Below are 17386 nucleotides of genomic sequence, written 5' to 3'. Positions count from 1 at the left end.
AGGGGATGTCTCCTGAGAAGGGCCTTCTGTAGGAGTGTGTCTGCTTGGAACGGGTGAGGGAGTCGACGTGCTCACTGCTGTAGTGGTGGAGATGTGAGATTCTCCTGTGGTCTGCGCGCTCCGAGTCTGGTGGTTCGGGGAAGCCGCTGATGCTTCCTCAGTGAAGGTGCTGGTAGTGAGAAGTGCTGACTGTGCTTCTGATCCAGTTGTCACTGCGCTTACAGAGGTACCTGGAGTGAAACTGCCAGTTCCAGGTACGGTTGGGCCCCCTGTGGTTCCTGCGGGGGTGTCTGCAGAACTTGTTGTTGTGAGCATCTGTGATGTCATTGGAGGTGTGTTGCTTACAGTGGAAGGAGATGAAGTTTGCTTTGTTGAGATGGATGCTGTCAAAGTTTCTGATGGCGTGGAATTTCCATCCGTGAGAGTGGAAGGTGATGGAGTCTTTGTCTTCCCAGGGGTGGCTGTCTCCCGAGAAACGCCCTCTGTGAGAGTGTGTCCGCTTGGGGACAAAGAGAGAGTTGATGTGCCCTCTGCTGTGATGGCGCTGGTTTGAGATTCTGTGGTGACCTCCATGCTCTGAGTCTGTTGGTTCGGAGAAGACCCTGGGGTTCCCCGAGGAGAGGTGCTGGAAGAGGGCGCTGTGGACTGTCTGTCTGTTCCGGTCTTTGCGGAGGCTGCTGAGATGAGTGGAGAACTTGTTGCTACAGGAAGCGTTGTGTGCTGTGTGTTTTGTGAAGTGGCGTCTGTGGAGGTAGGGTCTGTCGATGTTCCTGACGTTGCCTGCGGTGTGTGGCTGACACTAGAAGGGGATGAGGCGTTGGACTCACCTGCAGTGGATGTCCCCCGGGAAACGCCCTCTGTAGGAGTGTGTCCCCTTGGGGAGGATGAGGGTGTTGCTGTGCTCACTGCTGTGATGGTGCTGGTGTGAGATTCTCCTGTGGTCTGCGTGCTCCGAGTCTGGTGGTTCTGAGAAGACGCTGAGGCTTCCTGAGAGAAGGTGCTGGAAGTGGGAAGTGCTGACTGTGCTTCTGGTCCAGTTGGCACTGTGCTTGCGGTGGTGCCTAGAGAGGAACTGCCAGTTCCAGGCAGGGATGGGCCCCCTGTGGTTCCTGGGAAACCTGGTGTCGTGAGCACCTGTGGTGTCATTGGAGGTGTGTTGCTTACAGTGGAAGGAGATGAAGTTTGCTTTGTTGAGATGGATGCTGTCAAAGTTTCTGATGGCGTGGAATTTCCGTCGGTGAGAGTGGAAGGCGACGGAGTCTTTGTCTTCCCAGAGGTGGCGGTCTCCCGAGAAACGCCCTCTGTGAGAGTGTGTCCGTTTGGGGACGAAGACAGACTTGATGTGCCCTCTGCTGTGATGGTGGTGGTTTGAGACTCCCTGGTGGCCTGCGTGCTCTGAGTCAGGTGATTCTGAGGAGACACTGGTGTTTCCTGAGGGGAGGTGCTGGAAGAGGGCGCTGTGGATGGTGCCTCTGGTCCAGTTGTCACTGAGCTTGCTGTGTTGTCTGAAGTAAACCGCGTAGTCCCGGACAGTGGTGTGTCCCCGGTGGTTCCCACAGAGGTGTCTGCTGAAATGGGTGATGTGAGCAGCTTTGATGTCGTTGGAGGTGCACTGCTTACACCAGAAGGGGATGATGTTTCATGTGTCGAGTTTGGCGCTGTCGACAGTTCTGATGCTGCCAGAGGTGTGATGCTGCCGCTGGAAGGGGATGGAGTGCTCGGTTCCACGGAAGGGGATGTCTCCTGAGAAGGGCCTTCTGTAGGAGTGTGTCTGCTTGGAACGGGTGAGGGAGTCGACGTGCTCACTGCTGTAGTGGTGGAGATGTGAGATTCTCCTGTGGTCTGCGCGCTCCGAGTCTGGTGGTTCGGGGAAGCCGCTGATGCTTCCTCAGTGAAGGTGCTGGTAGTGAGAAGTGCTGACTGTGCTTCTGATCCAGTTGTCACTGCGCTTACAGAGGTACCTGGAGTGAAACTGCCAGTTCCAGGTACGGTTGGGCCCCCTGTGGTTCCTGCGGGGGTGTCTGCAGAACTTGTTGTTGTGAGCATCTGTGATGTCATTGGAGGTGTGTTGCTTACAGTGGAAGGAGATGAAGTTTGCTTTGTTGAGATGGATGCTGTCAAAGTTTCTGATGGCGTGGAATTTCCATCCGTGAGAGTGGAAGGTGATGGAGTCTTTGTCTTCCCAGGGGTGGCTGTCTCCCGAGAAACGCCCTCTGTGAGAGTGTGTCCGCTTGGGGACAAAGAGAGAGTTGATGTGCCCTCTGCTGTGATGGCGCTGGTTTGAGATTCTGTGGTGACCTCCATGCTCTGAGTCTGTTGGTTCGGAGAAGACCCTGGGGTTCCCCGAGGAGAGGTGCTGGAAGAGGGCGCTGTGGACTGTCTGTCTGTTCCGGTCTTTGCGGAGGCTGCTGAGATGAGTGGAGAACTTGTTGCTACAGGAAGCGTTGTGTGCTGTGTGTTTTGTGAAGTGGCGTCTGTGGAGGTAGGGTCTGTCGATGTTCCTGACGTTGCCTGCGGTGTGTGGCTGACACTAGAAGGGGATGAGGCGTTGGACTCACCTGCAGTGGATGTCCCCCGGGAAACGCCCTCTGTAGGAGTGTGTCCCCTTGGGGAGGATGAGGGTGTTGCTGTGCTCACTGCTGTGATGGTGCTGGTGTGAGATTCTCCTGTGGTCTGCGTGCTCCGAGTCTGGTGGTTCTGAGAAGACGCTGAGGCTTCCTGAGAGAAGGTGCTGGAAGTGGGAAGTGCTGACTGTGCTTCTGGTCCAGTTGGCACTGTGCTTGCGGTGGTGCCTAGAGAGGAACTGCCAGTTCCAGGCAGGGATGGGCCCCCTGTGGTTCCTGGGAAACCTGGTGTCGTGAGCACCTGTGGTGTCATTGGAGGTGTGTTGCTTACAGTGGAAGGAGATGAAGTTTGCTTTGTTGAGATGGATGCTGTCAAAGTTTCTGATGGCGTGGAATTTCCGTCGGTGAGAGTGGAAGGCGACGGAGTCTTTGTCTTCCCAGAGGTGGCGGTCTCCCGAGAAACGCCCTCTGTGAGAGTGTGTCCGTTTGGGGACGAAGACAGACTTGATGTGCCCTCTGCTGTGATGGTGGTGGTTTGAGACTCCCTGGTGGCCTGCGTGCTCTGAGTCAGGTGATTCTGAGGAGACACTGGTGTTTCCTGAGGGGAGGTGCTGGAAGAGGGCGCTGTGGATGGTGCCTCTGGTCCAGTTGTCACTGAGCTTGCTGTGTTGTCTGAAGTAAACCGCGTAGTCCCGGACAGTGGTGTGTCCCCGGTGGTTCCCACAGAGGTGTCTGCTGAAATGGGTGATGTGAGCAGCTTTGATGTCGTTGGAGGTGCACTGCTTACACCAGAAGGGGATGATGTTTCATGTGTCGAGTTTGGCGCTGTCGACAGTTCTGATGCTGCCAGAGGTGTGATGCTGCCGCTGGAAGGGGATGGAGTGCTCGGTTCCACGGAAGGGGATGTCTCCTGAGAAGGGCCTTCTGTAGGAGTGTGTCTGCTTGGAACGGGTGAGGGAGTCGACGTGCTCACTGCTGTAGTGGTGGAGATGTGAGATTCTCCTGTGGTCTGCGCGCTCCGAGTCTGGTGGTTCGGGGAAGCCGCTGATGCTTCCTCAGTGAAGGTGCTGGTAGTGAGAAGTGCTGACTGTGCTTCTGATCCAGTTGTCACTGCGCTTACAGAGGTACCTGGAGTGAAACTGCCAGTTCCAGGTACGGTTGGGCCCCCTGTGGTTCCTGCGGGGGTGTCTGCAGAACTTGTTGTTGTGAGCATCTGTGATGTCATTGGAGGTGTGTTGCTTACAGTGGAAGGAGATGAAGTTTGCTTTGTTGAGATGGATGCTGTCAAAGTTTCTGATGGCGTGGAATTTCCATCCGTGAGAGTGGAAGGTGATGGAGTCTTTGTCTTCCCAGGGGTGGCTGTCTCCCGAGAAACGCCCTCTGTGAGAGTGTGTCCGCTTGGGGACAAAGAGAGAGTTGATGTGCCCTCTGCTGTGATGGCGCTGGTTTGAGATTCTGTGGTGACCTCCATGCTCTGAGTCTGTTGGTTCGGAGAAGACCCTGGGGTTCCCCGAGGAGAGGTGCTGGAAGAGGGCGCTGTGGACTGTCTGTCTGTTCCGGTCTTTGCGGAGGCTGCTGAGATGAGTGGAGAACTTGTTGCTACAGGAAGCGTTGTGTGCTGTGTGTTTTGTGAAGTGGCGTCTGTGGAGGTAGGGTCTGTCGATGTTCCTGACGTTGCCTGCGGTGTGTGGCTGACACTAGAAGGGGATGAGGCGTTGGACTCACCTGCAGTGGATGTCCCCCGGGAAACGCCCTCTGTAGGAGTGTGTCCCCTTGGGGAGGATGAGGGTGTTGCTGTGCTCACTGCTGTGATGGTGCTGGTGTGAGATTCTCCTGTGGTCTGCGTGCTCCGAGTCTGGTGGTTCTGAGAAGACGCTGAGGCTTCCTGAGAGAAGGTGCTGGAAGTGGGAAGTGCTGACTGTGCTTCTGGTCCAGTTGGCACTGTGCTTGCGGTGGTGCCTAGAGAGGAACTGCCAGTTCCAGGCAGGGATGGGCCCCCTGTGGTTCCTGGGAAACCTGGTGTCGTGAGCACCTGTGGTGTCATTGGAGGTGTGTTGCTTACAGTGGAAGGAGATGAAGTTTGCTTTGTTGAGATGGATGCTGTCAAAGTTTCTGATGGCGTGGAATTTCCGTCGGTGAGAGTGGAAGGCGACGGAGTCTTTGTCTTCCCAGAGGTGGCGGTCTCCCGAGAAACGCCCTCTGTGAGAGTGTGTCCGTTTGGGGACGAAGACAGACTTGATGTGCCCTCTGCTGTGATGGTGGTGGTTTGAGACTCCCTGGTGGCCTGCGTGCTCTGAGTCAGGTGATTCTGAGGAGACACTGGTGTTTCCTGAGGGGAGGTGCTGGAAGAGGGCGCTGTGGATGGTGCCTCTGGTCCAGTTGTCACTGAGCTTGCTGTGTTGTCTGAAGTAAACCGCGTAGTCCCGGACAGTGGTGTGTCCCCGGTGGTTCCCACAGAGGTGTCTGCTGAAATGGGTGATGTGAGCAGCTTTGATGTCGTTGGAGGTGCACTGCTTACACCAGAAGGGGATGATGTTTCATGTGTCGAGTTTGGCGCTGTCGACAGTTCTGATGCTGCCAGAGGTGTGATGCTGCCGCTGGAAGGGGATGGAGTGCTCGGTTCCACGGAAGGGGATGTCTCCTGAGAAGGGCCTTCTGTAGGAGTGTGTCTGCTTGGAACGGGTGAGGGAGTCGACGTGCTCACTGCTGTAGTGGTGGAGATGTGAGATTCTCCTGTGGTCTGCGCGCTCCGAGTCTGGTGGTTCGGGGAAGCCGCTGATGCTTCCTCAGTGAAGGTGCTGGTAGTGAGAAGTGCTGACTGTGCTTCTGATCCAGTTGTCACTGCGCTTACAGAGGTACCTGGAGTGAAACTGCCAGTTCCAGGTACGGTTGGGCCCCCTGTGGTTCCTGCGGGGGTGTCTGCAGAACTTGTTGTTGTGAGCATCTGTGATGTCATTGGAGGTGTGTTGCTTACAGTGGAAGGAGATGAAGTTTGCTTTGTTGAGATGGATGCTGTCAAAGTTTCTGATGGCGTGGAATTTCCATCCGTGAGAGTGGAAGGTGATGGAGTCTTTGTCTTCCCAGGGGTGGCTGTCTCCCGAGAAACGCCCTCTGTGAGAGTGTGTCCGCTTGGGGACAAAGAGAGAGTTGATGTGCCCTCTGCTGTGATGGCGCTGGTTTGAGATTCTGTGGTGACCTCCATGCTCTGAGTCTGTTGGTTCGGAGAAGACCCTGGGGTTCCCCGAGGAGAGGTGCTGGAAGAGGGCGCTGTGGACTGTCTGTCTGTTCCGGTCTTTGCGGAGGCTGCTGAGATGAGTGGAGAACTTGTTGCTACAGGAAGCGTTGTGTGCTGTGTGTTTTGTGAAGTGGCGTCTGTGGAGGTAGGGTCTGTCGATGTTCCTGACGTTGCCTGCGGTGTGTGGCTGACACTAGAAGGGGATGAGGCGTTGGACTCACCTGCAGTGGATGTCCCCCGGGAAACGCCCTCTGTAGGAGTGTGTCCCCTTGGGGAGGATGAGGGTGTTGCTGTGCTCACTGCTGTGATGGTGCTGGTGTGAGATTCTCCTGTGGTCTGCGTGCTCCGAGTCTGGTGGTTCTGAGAAGACGCTGAGGCTTCCTGAGAGAAGGTGCTGGAAGTGGGAAGTGCTGACTGTGCTTCTGGTCCAGTTGGCACTGTGCTTGCGGTGGTGCCTAGAGAGGAACTGCCAGTTCCAGGCAGGGATGGGCCCCCTGTGGTTCCTGGGAAACCTGGTGTCGTGAGCACCTGTGGTGTCATTGGAGGTGTGTTGCTTACAGTGGAAGGAGATGAAGTTTGCTTTGTTGAGATGGATGCTGTCAAAGTTTCTGATGGCGTGGAATTTCCGTCGGTGAGAGTGGAAGGCGACGGAGTCTTTGTCTTCCCAGAGGTGGCGGTCTCCCGAGAAACGCCCTCTGTGAGAGTGTGTCCGTTTGGGGACGAAGACAGACTTGATGTGCCCTCTGCTGTGATGGTGGTGGTTTGAGACTCCCTGGTGGCCTGCGTGCTCTGAGTCAGGTGATTCTGAGGAGACACTGGTGTTTCCTGAGGGGAGGTGCTGGAAGAGGGCGCTGTGGATGGTGCCTCTGGTCCAGTTGTCACTGAGCTTGCTGTGTTGTCTGAAGTAAACCGCGTAGTCCCGGACAGTGGTGTGTCCCCGGTGGTTCCCACAGAGGTGTCTGCTGAAATGGGTGATGTGAGCAGCTTTGATGTCGTTGGAGGTGCACTGCTTACACCAGAAGGGGATGATGTTTCATGTGTCGAGTTTGGCGCTGTCGACAGTTCTGATGCTGCCAGAGGTGTGATGCTGCCGCTGGAAGGGGATGGAGTGCTCGGTTCCACGGAAGGGGATGTCTCCTGAGAAGGGCCTTCTGTAGGAGTGTGTCTGCTTGGAACGGGTGAGGGAGTCGACGTGCTCACTGCTGTAGTGGTGGAGATGTGAGATTCTCCTGTGGTCTGCGCGCTCCGAGTCTGGTGGTTCGGGGAAGCCGCTGATGCTTCCTCAGTGAAGGTGCTGGTAGTGAGAAGTGCTGACTGTGCTTCTGATCCAGTTGTCACTGCGCTTACAGAGGTACCTGGAGTGAAACTGCCAGTTCCAGGTACGGTTGGGCCCCCTGTGGTTCCTGCGGGGGTGTCTGCAGAACTTGTTGTTGTGAGCATCTGTGATGTCATTGGAGGTGTGTTGCTTACAGTGGAAGGAGATGAAGTTTGCTTTGTTGAGATGGATGCTGTCAAAGTTTCTGATGGCGTGGAATTTCCATCCGTGAGAGTGGAAGGTGATGGAGTCTTTGTCTTCCCAGGGGTGGCTGTCTCCCGAGAAACGCCCTCTGTGAGAGTGTGTCCGCTTGGGGACAAAGAGAGAGTTGATGTGCCCTCTGCTGTGATGGCGCTGGTTTGAGATTCTGTGGTGACCTCCATGCTCTGAGTCTGTTGGTTCGGAGAAGACCCTGGGGTTCCCCGAGGAGAGGTGCTGGAAGAGGGCGCTGTGGACTGTCTGTCTGTTCCGGTCTTTGCGGAGGCTGCTGAGATGAGTGGAGAACTTGTTGCTACAGGAAGCGTTGTGTGCTGTGTGTTTTGTGAAGTGGCGTCTGTGGAGGTAGGGTCTGTCGATGTTCCTGACGTTGCCTGCGGTGTGTGGCTGACACTAGAAGGGGATGAGGCGTTGGACTCACCTGCAGTGGATGTCCCCCGGGAAACGCCCTCTGTAGGAGTGTGTCCCCTTGGGGAGGATGAGGGTGTTGCTGTGCTCACTGCTGTGATGGTGCTGGTGTGAGATTCTCCTGTGGTCTGCGTGCTCCGAGTCTGGTGGTTCTGAGAAGACGCTGAGGCTTCCTGAGAGAAGGTGCTGGAAGTGGGAAGTGCTGACTGTGCTTCTGGTCCAGTTGGCACTGTGCTTGCGGTGGTGCCTAGAGAGGAACTGCCAGTTCCAGGCAGGGATGGGCCCCCTGTGGTTCCTGGGAAACCTGGTGTCGTGAGCACCTGTGGTGTCATTGGAGGTGTGTTGCTTACAGTGGAAGGAGATGAAGTTTGCTTTGTTGAGATGGATGCTGTCAAAGTTTCTGATGGCGTGGAATTTCCGTCGGTGAGAGTGGAAGGCGACGGAGTCTTTGTCTTCCCAGAGGTGGCGGTCTCCCGAGAAACGCCCTCTGTGAGAGTGTGTCCGTTTGGGGACGAAGACAGACTTGATGTGCCCTCTGCTGTGATGGTGGTGGTTTGAGACTCCCTGGTGGCCTGCGTGCTCTGAGTCAGGTGATTCTGAGGAGACACTGGTGTTTCCTGAGGGGAGGTGCTGGAAGAGGGCGCTGTGGATGGTGCCTCTGGTCCAGTTGTCACTGAGCTTGCTGTGTTGTCTGAAGTAAACCGCGTAGTCCCGGACAGTGGTGTGTCCCCGGTGGTTCCCACAGAGGTGTCTGCTGAAATGGGTGATGTGAGCAGCTTTGATGTCGTTGGAGGTGCACTGCTTACACCAGAAGGGGATGATGTTTCATGTGTCGAGTTTGGCGCTGTCGACAGTTCTGATGCTGCCAGAGGTGTGATGCTGCCGCTGGAAGGGGATGGAGTGCTCGGTTCCACGGAAGGGGATGTCTCCTGAGAAGGGCCTTCTGTAGGAGTGTGTCTGCTTGGAACGGGTGAGGGAGTCGACGTGCTCACTGCTGTAGTGGTGGAGATGTGAGATTCTCCTGTGGTCTGCGCGCTCCGAGTCTGGTGGTTCGGGGAAGCCGCTGATGCTTCCTCAGTGAAGGTGCTGGTAGTGAGAAGTGCTGACTGTGCTTCTGATCCAGTTGTCACTGCGCTTACAGAGGTACCTGGAGTGAAACTGCCAGTTCCAGGTACGGTTGGGCCCCCTGTGGTTCCTGCGGGGGTGTCTGCAGAACTTGTTGTTGTGAGCATCTGTGATGTCATTGGAGGTGTGTTGCTTACAGTGGAAGGAGATGAAGTTTGCTTTGTTGAGATGGATGCTGTCAAAGTTTCTGATGGCGTGGAATTTCCATCCGTGAGAGTGGAAGGTGATGGAGTCTTTGTCTTCCCAGGGGTGGCTGTCTCCCGAGAAACGCCCTCTGTGAGAGTGTGTCCGCTTGGGGACAAAGAGAGAGTTGATGTGCCCTCTGCTGTGATGGCGCTGGTTTGAGATTCTGTGGTGACCTCCATGCTCTGAGTCTGTTGGTTCGGAGAAGACCCTGGGGTTCCCCGAGGAGAGGTGCTGGAAGAGGGCGCTGTGGACTGTCTGTCTGTTCCGGTCTTTGCGGAGGCTGCTGAGATGAGTGGAGAACTTGTTGCTACAGGAAGCGTTGTGTGCTGTGTGTTTTGTGAAGTGGCGTCTGTGGAGGTAGGGTCTGTCGATGTTCCTGACGTTGCCTGCGGTGTGTGGCTGACACTAGAAGGGGATGAGGCGTTGGACTCACCTGCAGTGGATGTCCCCCGGGAAACGCCCTCTGTAGGAGTGTGTCCCCTTGGGGAGGATGAGGGTGTTGCTGTGCTCACTGCTGTGATGGTGCTGGTGTGAGATTCTCCTGTGGTCTGCGTGCTCCGAGTCTGGTGGTTCTGAGAAGACGCTGAGGCTTCCTGAGAGAAGGTGCTGGAAGTGGGAAGTGCTGACTGTGCTTCTGGTCCAGTTGGCACTGTGCTTGCGGTGGTGCCTAGAGAGGAACTGCCAGTTCCAGGCAGGGATGGGCCCCCTGTGGTTCCTGGGAAACCTGGTGTCGTGAGCACCTGTGGTGTCATTGGAGGTGTGTTGCTTACAGTGGAAGGAGATGAAGTTTGCTTTGTTGAGATGGATGCTGTCAAAGTTTCTGATGGCGTGGAATTTCCGTCGGTGAGAGTGGAAGGCGACGGAGTCTTTGTCTTCCCAGAGGTGGCGGTCTCCCGAGAAACGCCCTCTGTGAGAGTGTGTCCGTTTGGGGACGAAGACAGACTTGATGTGCCCTCTGCTGTGATGGTGGTGGTTTGAGACTCCCTGGTGGCCTGCGTGCTCTGAGTCAGGTGATTCTGAGGAGACACTGGTGTTTCCTGAGGGGAGGTGCTGGAAGAGGGCGCTGTGGATGGTGCCTCTGGTCCAGTTGTCACTGAGCTTGCTGTGTTGTCTGAAGTAAACCGCGTAGTCCCGGACAGTGGTGTGTCCCCGGTGGTTCCCACAGAGGTGTCTGCTGAAATGGGTGATGTGAGCAGCTTTGATGTCGTTGGAGGTGCACTGCTTACACCAGAAGGGGATGATGTTTCATGTGTCGAGTTTGGCGCTGTCGACAGTTCTGATGCTGCCAGAGGTGTGATGCTGCCGCTGGAAGGGGATGGAGTGCTCGGTTCCACGGAAGGGGATGTCTCCTGAGAAGGGCCTTCTGTAGGAGTGTGTCTGCTTGGAACGGGTGAGGGAGTCGACGTGCTCACTGCTGTAGTGGTGGAGATGTGAGATTCTCCTGTGGTCTGCGCGCTCCGAGTCTGGTGGTTCGGGGAAGCCGCTGATGCTTCCTCAGTGAAGGTGCTGGTAGTGAGAAGTGCTGACTGTGCTTCTGATCCAGTTGTCACTGCGCTTACAGAGGTACCTGGAGTGAAACTGCCAGTTCCAGGTACGGTTGGGCCCCCTGTGGTTCCTGCGGGGGTGTCTGCAGAACTTGTTGTTGTGAGCATCTGTGATGTCATTGGAGGTGTGTTGCTTACAGTGGAAGGAGATGAAGTTTGCTTTGTTGAGATGGATGCTGTCAAAGTTTCTGATGGCGTGGAATTTCCATCCGTGAGAGTGGAAGGTGATGGAGTCTTTGTCTTCCCAGGGGTGGCTGTCTCCCGAGAAACGCCCTCTGTGAGAGTGTGTCCGCTTGGGGACAAAGAGAGAGTTGATGTGCCCTCTGCTGTGATGGCGCTGGTTTGAGATTCTGTGGTGACCTCCATGCTCTGAGTCTGTTGGTTCGGAGAAGACCCTGGGGTTCCCCGAGGAGAGGTGCTGGAAGAGGGCGCTGTGGACTGTCTGTCTGTTCCGGTCTTTGCGGAGGCTGCTGAGATGAGTGGAGAACTTGTTGCTACAGGAAGCGTTGTGTGCTGTGTGTTTTGTGAAGTGGCGTCTGTGGAGGTAGGGTCTGTCGATGTTCCTGACGTTGCCTGCGGTGTGTGGCTGACACTAGAAGGGGATGAGGCGTTGGACTCACCTGCAGTGGATGTCCCCCGGGAAACGCCCTCTGTAGGAGTGTGTCCCCTTGGGGAGGATGAGGGTGTTGCTGTGCTCACTGCTGTGATGGTGCTGGTGTGAGATTCTCCTGTGGTCTGCGTGCTCCGAGTCTGGTGGTTCTGAGAAGACGCTGAGGCTTCCTGAGAGAAGGTGCTGGAAGTGGGAAGTGCTGACTGTGCTTCTGGTCCAGTTGGCACTGTGCTTGCGGTGGTGCCTAGAGAGGAACTGCCAGTTCCAGGCAGGGATGGGCCCCCTGTGGTTCCTGGGAAACCTGGTGTCGTGAGCACCTGTGGTGTCATTGGAGGTGTGTTGCTTACAGTGGAAGGAGATGAAGTTTGCTTTGTTGAGATGGATGCTGTCAAAGTTTCTGATGGCGTGGAATTTCCGTCGGTGAGAGTGGAAGGCGACGGAGTCTTTGTCTTCCCAGAGGTGGCGGTCTCCCGAGAAACGCCCTCTGTGAGAGTGTGTCCGTTTGGGGACGAAGACAGACTTGATGTGCCCTCTGCTGTGATGGTGGTGGTTTGAGACTCCCTGGTGGCCTGCGTGCTCTGAGTCAGGTGATTCTGAGGAGACACTGGTGTTTCCTGAGGGGAGGTGCTGGAAGAGGGCGCTGTGGATGGTGCCTCTGGTCCAGTTGTCACTGAGCTTGCTGTGTTGTCTGAAGTAAACCGCGTAGTCCCGGACAGTGGTGTGTCCCCGGTGGTTCCCACAGAGGTGTCTGCTGAAATGGGTGATGTGAGCAGCTTTGATGTCGTTGGAGGTGCACTGCTTACACCAGAAGGGGATGATGTTTCATGTGTCGAGTTTGGCGCTGTCGACAGTTCTGATGCTGCCAGAGGTGTGATGCTGCCGCTGGAAGGGGATGGAGTGCTCGGTTCCACGGAAGGGGATGTCTCCTGAGAAGGGCCTTCTGTAGGAGTGTGTCTGCTTGGAACGGGTGAGGGAGTCGACGTGCTCACTGCTGTAGTGGTGGAGATGTGAGATTCTCCTGTGGTCTGCGCGCTCCGAGTCTGGTGGTTCGGGGAAGCCGCTGATGCTTCCTCAGTGAAGGTGCTGGTAGTGAGAAGTGCTGACTGTGCTTCTGATCCAGTTGTCACTGCGCTTACAGAGGTACCTGGAGTGAAACTGCCAGTTCCAGGTACGGTTGGGCCCCCTGTGGTTCCTGCGGGGGTGTCTGCAGAACTTGTTGTTGTGAGCATCTGTGATGTCATTGGAGGTGTGTTGCTTACAGTGGAAGGAGATGAAGTTTGCTTTGTTGAGATGGATGCTGTCAAAGTTTCTGATGGTGTGGAATTTCCATCCGTGAGAGTGGAAGGTGATGGAGTCTTTGTCTTCCCAGGGGTGGCTGTCTCCCGAGAAACGCCCTCTGTGAGAGTGTGTCCGCTTGGGGACAAAGAGAGAGTTGATGTGCCCTCTGCTGTGATGGCGCTGGTTTGAGATTCTGTGGTGACCTCCATGCTCTGAGTCTGTTGGTTCGGAGAAGACCCTGGGGTTCCCCGAGGAGAGGTGCTGGAAGAGGGCGCTGTGGACTGTCTGTCTGTTCCGGTCTTTGCGGAGGCTGCTGAGATGAGTGGAGAACTTGTTGCTACAGGAAGCGTTGTGTGCTGTGTGTTTTGTGAAGTGGCGTCTGTGGAGGTAGGGTCTGTCGATGTTCCTGACGTTGCCTGCGGTGTGTGGCTGACACTAGAAGGGGATGAGGCGTTGGACTCACCTGCAGTGGATGTCCCCCGGGAAACGCCCTCTGTAGGAGTGTGTCCCCTTGGGGAGGATGAGGGTGTTGCTGTGCTCACTGCTGTGATGGTGCTGGTGTGAGATTCTCCTGTGGTCTGCGTGCTCCGAGTCTGGTGGTTCTGAGAAGACGCTGAGGCTTCCTGAGAGAAGGTGCTGGAAGTGGGAAGTGCTGACTGTGCTTCTGGTCCAGTTGGCACTGTGCTTGCGGTGGTGCCTAGAGAGGAACTGCCAGTTCCAGGCAGGGATGGGCCCCCTGTGGTTCCTGGGAAACCTGGTGTCGTGAGCACCTGTGGTGTCATTGGAGGTGTGTTGCTTACAGTGGAAGGAGATGAAGTTTGCTTTGTTGAGATGGATGCTGTCAAAGTTTCTGATGGCGTGGAATTTCCGTCGGTGAGAGTGGAAGGCGACGGAGTCTTTGTCTTCCCAGAGGTGGCAGTCTCCCGAGAAACGCCCTCTGTGAGAGTGTGTCCGTTTGGGGACGAAGACAGACTTGATGTGCCCTCTGCTGTGATGGTGGTGGTTTGAGACTCCCTGGTGGCCTGCGTGCTCTGAGTCAGGTGATTCTGAGGAGACACTGGTGTTTCCTGAGGGGAGGTGCTGGAAGAGGGCGCTGTGGATGGTGCCTCTGGTCCAGTTGTCACTGAGCTTGCTGTGTTGTCTGAAGTAAACCGCGTAGTCCCGGACAGTGGTGTGTCCCCGGTGGTTCCCACAGAGGTGTCTGCTGAAATGGGTGATGTGAGCAGCTTTGATGTCGTTGGAGGTGCACTGCTTACACCAGAAGGGGATGATGTTTCATGTGTCGAGTTTGGCGCTGTCGACAGTTCTGATGCTGCCAGAGGTGTGATGCTGCCGCTGGAAGGGGATGGAGTGCTCGGTTCCACGGAAGGGGATGTCTCCTGAGAAGGGCCTTCTGTAGGAGTGTGTCTGCTTGGAACGGGTGAGGGAGTCGACGTGCTCACTGCTGTAGTGGTGGAGATGTGAGATTCTCCTGTGGTCTGCGCGCTCCGAGTCTGGTGGTTCGGGGAAGCCGCTGATGCTTCCTCAGTGAAGGTGCTGGTAGTGAGAAGTGCTGACTGTGCTTCTGATCCAGTTGTCACTGCGCTTACAGAGGTACCTGGAGTGAAACTGCCAGTTCCAGGTACGGTTGGGCCCCCTGTGGTTCCTGCGGGGGTGTCTGCAGAACTTGTTGTTGTGAGCATCTGTGATGTCATTGGAGGTGTGTTGCTTACAGTGGAAGGAGATGAAGTTTGCTTTGTTGAGATGGATGCTGTCAAAGTTTCTGATGGTGTGGAATTTCCATCCGTGAGAGTGGAAGGTGATGGAGTCTTTGTCTTCCCAGGGGTGGCTGTCTCCCGAGAAACGCCCTCTGTGAGAGTGTGTCCGCTTGGGGACAAAGAGAGAGTTGATGTGCCCTCTGCTGTGATGGCGCTGGTTTGAGATTCTGTGGTGACCTCCATGCTCTGAGTCTGTTGGTTCGGAGAAGACCCTGGGGTTCCCCGAGGAGAGGTGCTGGAAGAGGGCGCTGTGGACTGTCTGTCTGTTCCGGTCTTTGCGGAGGCTGCTGAGATGAGTGGAGAACTTGTTGCTACAGGAAGCGTTGTGTGCTGTGTGTTTTGTGAAGTGGCGTCTGTGGAGGTAGGGTCTGTCGATGTTCCTGACGTTGCCTGCGGTGTGTGGCTGACACTAGAAGGGGATGAGGCGTTGGACTCACCTGCAGTGGATGTCCCCCGGGAAACGCCCTCTGTAGGAGTGTGTCCCCTTGGGGAGGATGAGGGTGTTGCTGTGCTCACTGCTGTGATGGTGCTGGTGTGAGATTCTCCTGTGGTCTGCGTGCTCCGAGTCTGGTGGTTCTGAGAAGACGCTGAGGCTTCCTGAGAGAAGGTGCTGGAAGTGGGAAGTGCTGACTGTGCTTCTGGTCCAGTTGGCACTGTGCTTGCGGTGGTGCCTAGAGAGGAACTGCCAGTTCCAGGCAGGGATGGGCCCCCTGTGGTTCCTGGGAAACCTGGTGTCGTGAGCACCTGTGGTGTCATTGGAGGTGTGTTGCTTACAGTGGAAGGAGATGAAGTTTGCTTTGTTGAGATGGATGCTGTCAAAGTTTCTGATGGCGTGGAATTTCCGTCGGTGAGAGTGGAAGGCGACGGAGTCTTTGTCTTCCCAGAGGTGGCGGTCTCCCGAGAAACGCCCTCTGTGAGAGTGTGTCCGTTTGGGGACGAAGACAGACTTGATGTGCCCTCTGCTGTGATGGTGGTGGTTTGAGACTCCCTGGTGGCCTGCGTGCTCTGAGTCAGGTGATTCTGAGGAGACACTGGTGTTTCCTGAGGGGAGGTGCTGGAAGAGGGCGCTGTGGATGGTGCCTCTGGTCCAGTTGTCACTGAGCTTGCTGTGTTGTCTGAAGTAAACCGCGTAGTCCCGGACAGTGGTGTGTCCCCGGTGGTTCCCACAGAGGTGTCTGCTGAAATGGGTGATGTGAGCAGCTTTGATGTCGTTGGAGGTGCACTGCTTACACCAGAAGGGGATGATGTTTCATGTGTCGAGTTTGGCGCTGTCGACAGTTCTGATGCTGCCAGAGGTGTGATGCTGCCGCTGGAAGGGGATGGAGTGCTCGGTTCCACGGAAGGGGATGTCTCCTGAGAAGGGCCTTCTGTAGGAGTGTGTCTGCTTGGAACGGGTGAGGGAGTCGACGTGCTCACTGCTGTAGTGGTGGAGATGTGAGATTCTCCTGTGGTCTGCGCGCTCCGAGTCTGGTGGTTCGGGGAAGCCGCTGATGCTTCCTCAGTGAAGGTGCTGGTAGTGAGAAGTGCTGACTGTGCTTCTGATCCAGTTGTCACTGCGCTTACAGAGGTACCTGGAGTGAAACTGCCAGTTCCAGGTACGGTTGGGCCCCCTGTGGTTCCTGCGGGGGTGTCTGCAGAACTTGTTGTTGTGAGCATCTGTGATGTCATTGGAGGTGTGTTGCTTACAGTGGAAGGAGATGAAGTTTGCTTTGTTGAGATGGATGCTGTCAAAGTTTCTGATGGTGTGGAATTTCCATCCGTGAGAGTGGAAGGTGATGGAGTCTTTGTCTTCCCAGGGGTGGCTGTCTCCCGAGAAACGCCCTCTGTGAGAGTGTGTCCGCTTGGGGACAAAGAGAGAGTTGATGTGCCCTCTGCTGTGATGGCGCTGGTTTGAGATTCTGTGGTGACCTCCATGCTCTGAGTCTGTTGGTTCGGAGAAGACCCTGAGGTCCCTTGAGGAGAGGTTCTGGAAGATGTCTTCTGTGTAGTTGTCGTTGAGCTTGCTGTGGTGACTGGAGTAGAAGTTACGGTGCCTGTTGAGGAAAATCCTGTCATCATTTCTGATGTTTTTCAAGGTGTTGTCTGATACTCTTAGGGGATTTCTCCTTGAACACACTACTGGTCATTGCATGTCTATTTGTGGAGAATGTAGCAAGAATTGTCTTCCCTGTGCTGACAATCTCTTAAGTATTAGATGCAAGGACTCATGAGACATCAGCAGTTACCTCTGTGACAGTGCAGAGTTAACTCCTCTGGTATTTTGCACATTTACCACTGAAACACAGTGCTTCAGAATGACTGGCTTTCAGGATTTATTTACTTAATCATGGCTAAATTTTCCACCAACACAAGTGGCATCTAGTCATAAATAATACTGCAATGTATTTTTTTGTGCTAAGATTTTGTCCTCATTACCAATTATTTTGGAAAGTTAGTCCTGGACATCAGTCAAGTATGCTTCCTACTCTTCCCACATCCGGCCCAAAAGCCCTGCTCCACGTGCTTCACTCTCAGAACAGTGTTGTAATTAAAATACACGCACAGTTCATGCAGTCAAAACATTTCAGATTGTTGCATGTCCTATACACACTTTTCTCAAGCACTTCAAAGAGGATGAGTAGCCTTCTCTGTTTATCTTAGCCTCTCTTTCTTCTCCTTAATCCAGTCCATATCTCTATCAGTTTTTCTTCTCAATTTATCTCCTAATCCCATTCCAAAAATCTTTCTATTTTCACCCCTAGTGATGTTTTGTGATCTTCTTTTCCTGCCTCCTTTCTCTCTATTACTCCATCTGAAAAACCCAAGAACATTGCCAGCCTATCAGGACCTTCTTTCTAGAGCAAGGGGAGGGAAAATGTTGTGAACTTGTGTATTTGAATGCTCAACGCGCCTAAATACATGTATTGTTGACAGTACATGTCAGCAAGTTGCACCGTCTTTAACAACCTTGTTTATTCAGTATAAAGCATTTGGGAGTGCACCCAACAATAGAAAAGAATTTATTAGGGCTCAAGTTTCAAGTGATTCCTTGTTCTCTTGATATCATGGGGTTCTTTTTTGGGGGGAGGAGGGTATCCTCTGTATATTCACATATATAGTTATTTTTATTCATTTCACTTTCCCCAAAGACCTTCCTTGTGGGAGTTCC

At 54.8% G+C, this 17386-nt stretch overlaps 1 protein-coding gene across 1 annotated transcript in view; it reads right to left on the bottom strand.

Annotated features, from left to right (window-relative positions):
* Positions 1-823: 823 nt before the first annotated feature.
* Positions 824-17386, bottom strand: part of LOC138914996 (serine-rich adhesin for platelets-like) — a 32590-nt gene continuing 16027 nt past the window's right edge. The window contains exons 2-11 of the mRNA XM_070242510.1: positions 9001-16271; positions 7752-8536; positions 7115-7319; positions 6021-6805; positions 5384-5588; positions 4290-5074; positions 3653-3857; positions 2559-3343; positions 1922-2126; positions 824-1612 (exon numbers count right to left, since the gene is read on the bottom strand). Of these exons, the coding sequence (XP_070098611.1) occupies positions 824-1612; positions 1922-2126; positions 2559-3343; positions 3653-3857; positions 4290-5074; positions 5384-5588; positions 6021-6805; positions 7115-7319; positions 7752-8536; positions 9001-16271 (12020 nt within the window). The remainder of the gene's footprint in view (positions 1613-1921; positions 2127-2558; positions 3344-3652; positions 3858-4289; positions 5075-5383; positions 5589-6020; positions 6806-7114; positions 7320-7751; positions 8537-9000; positions 16272-17386) is intronic.

Source organism: Equus caballus, chromosome 19 (assembly GCF_041296265.1).
Source record: "Equus caballus isolate H_3958 breed thoroughbred chromosome 19, TB-T2T, whole genome shotgun sequence".
Taxonomy (NCBI): Eukaryota; Metazoa; Chordata; class Mammalia; order Perissodactyla; family Equidae; genus Equus; species Equus caballus.
This window is presented reverse-complemented; position numbering and strand designations above follow the sequence as displayed.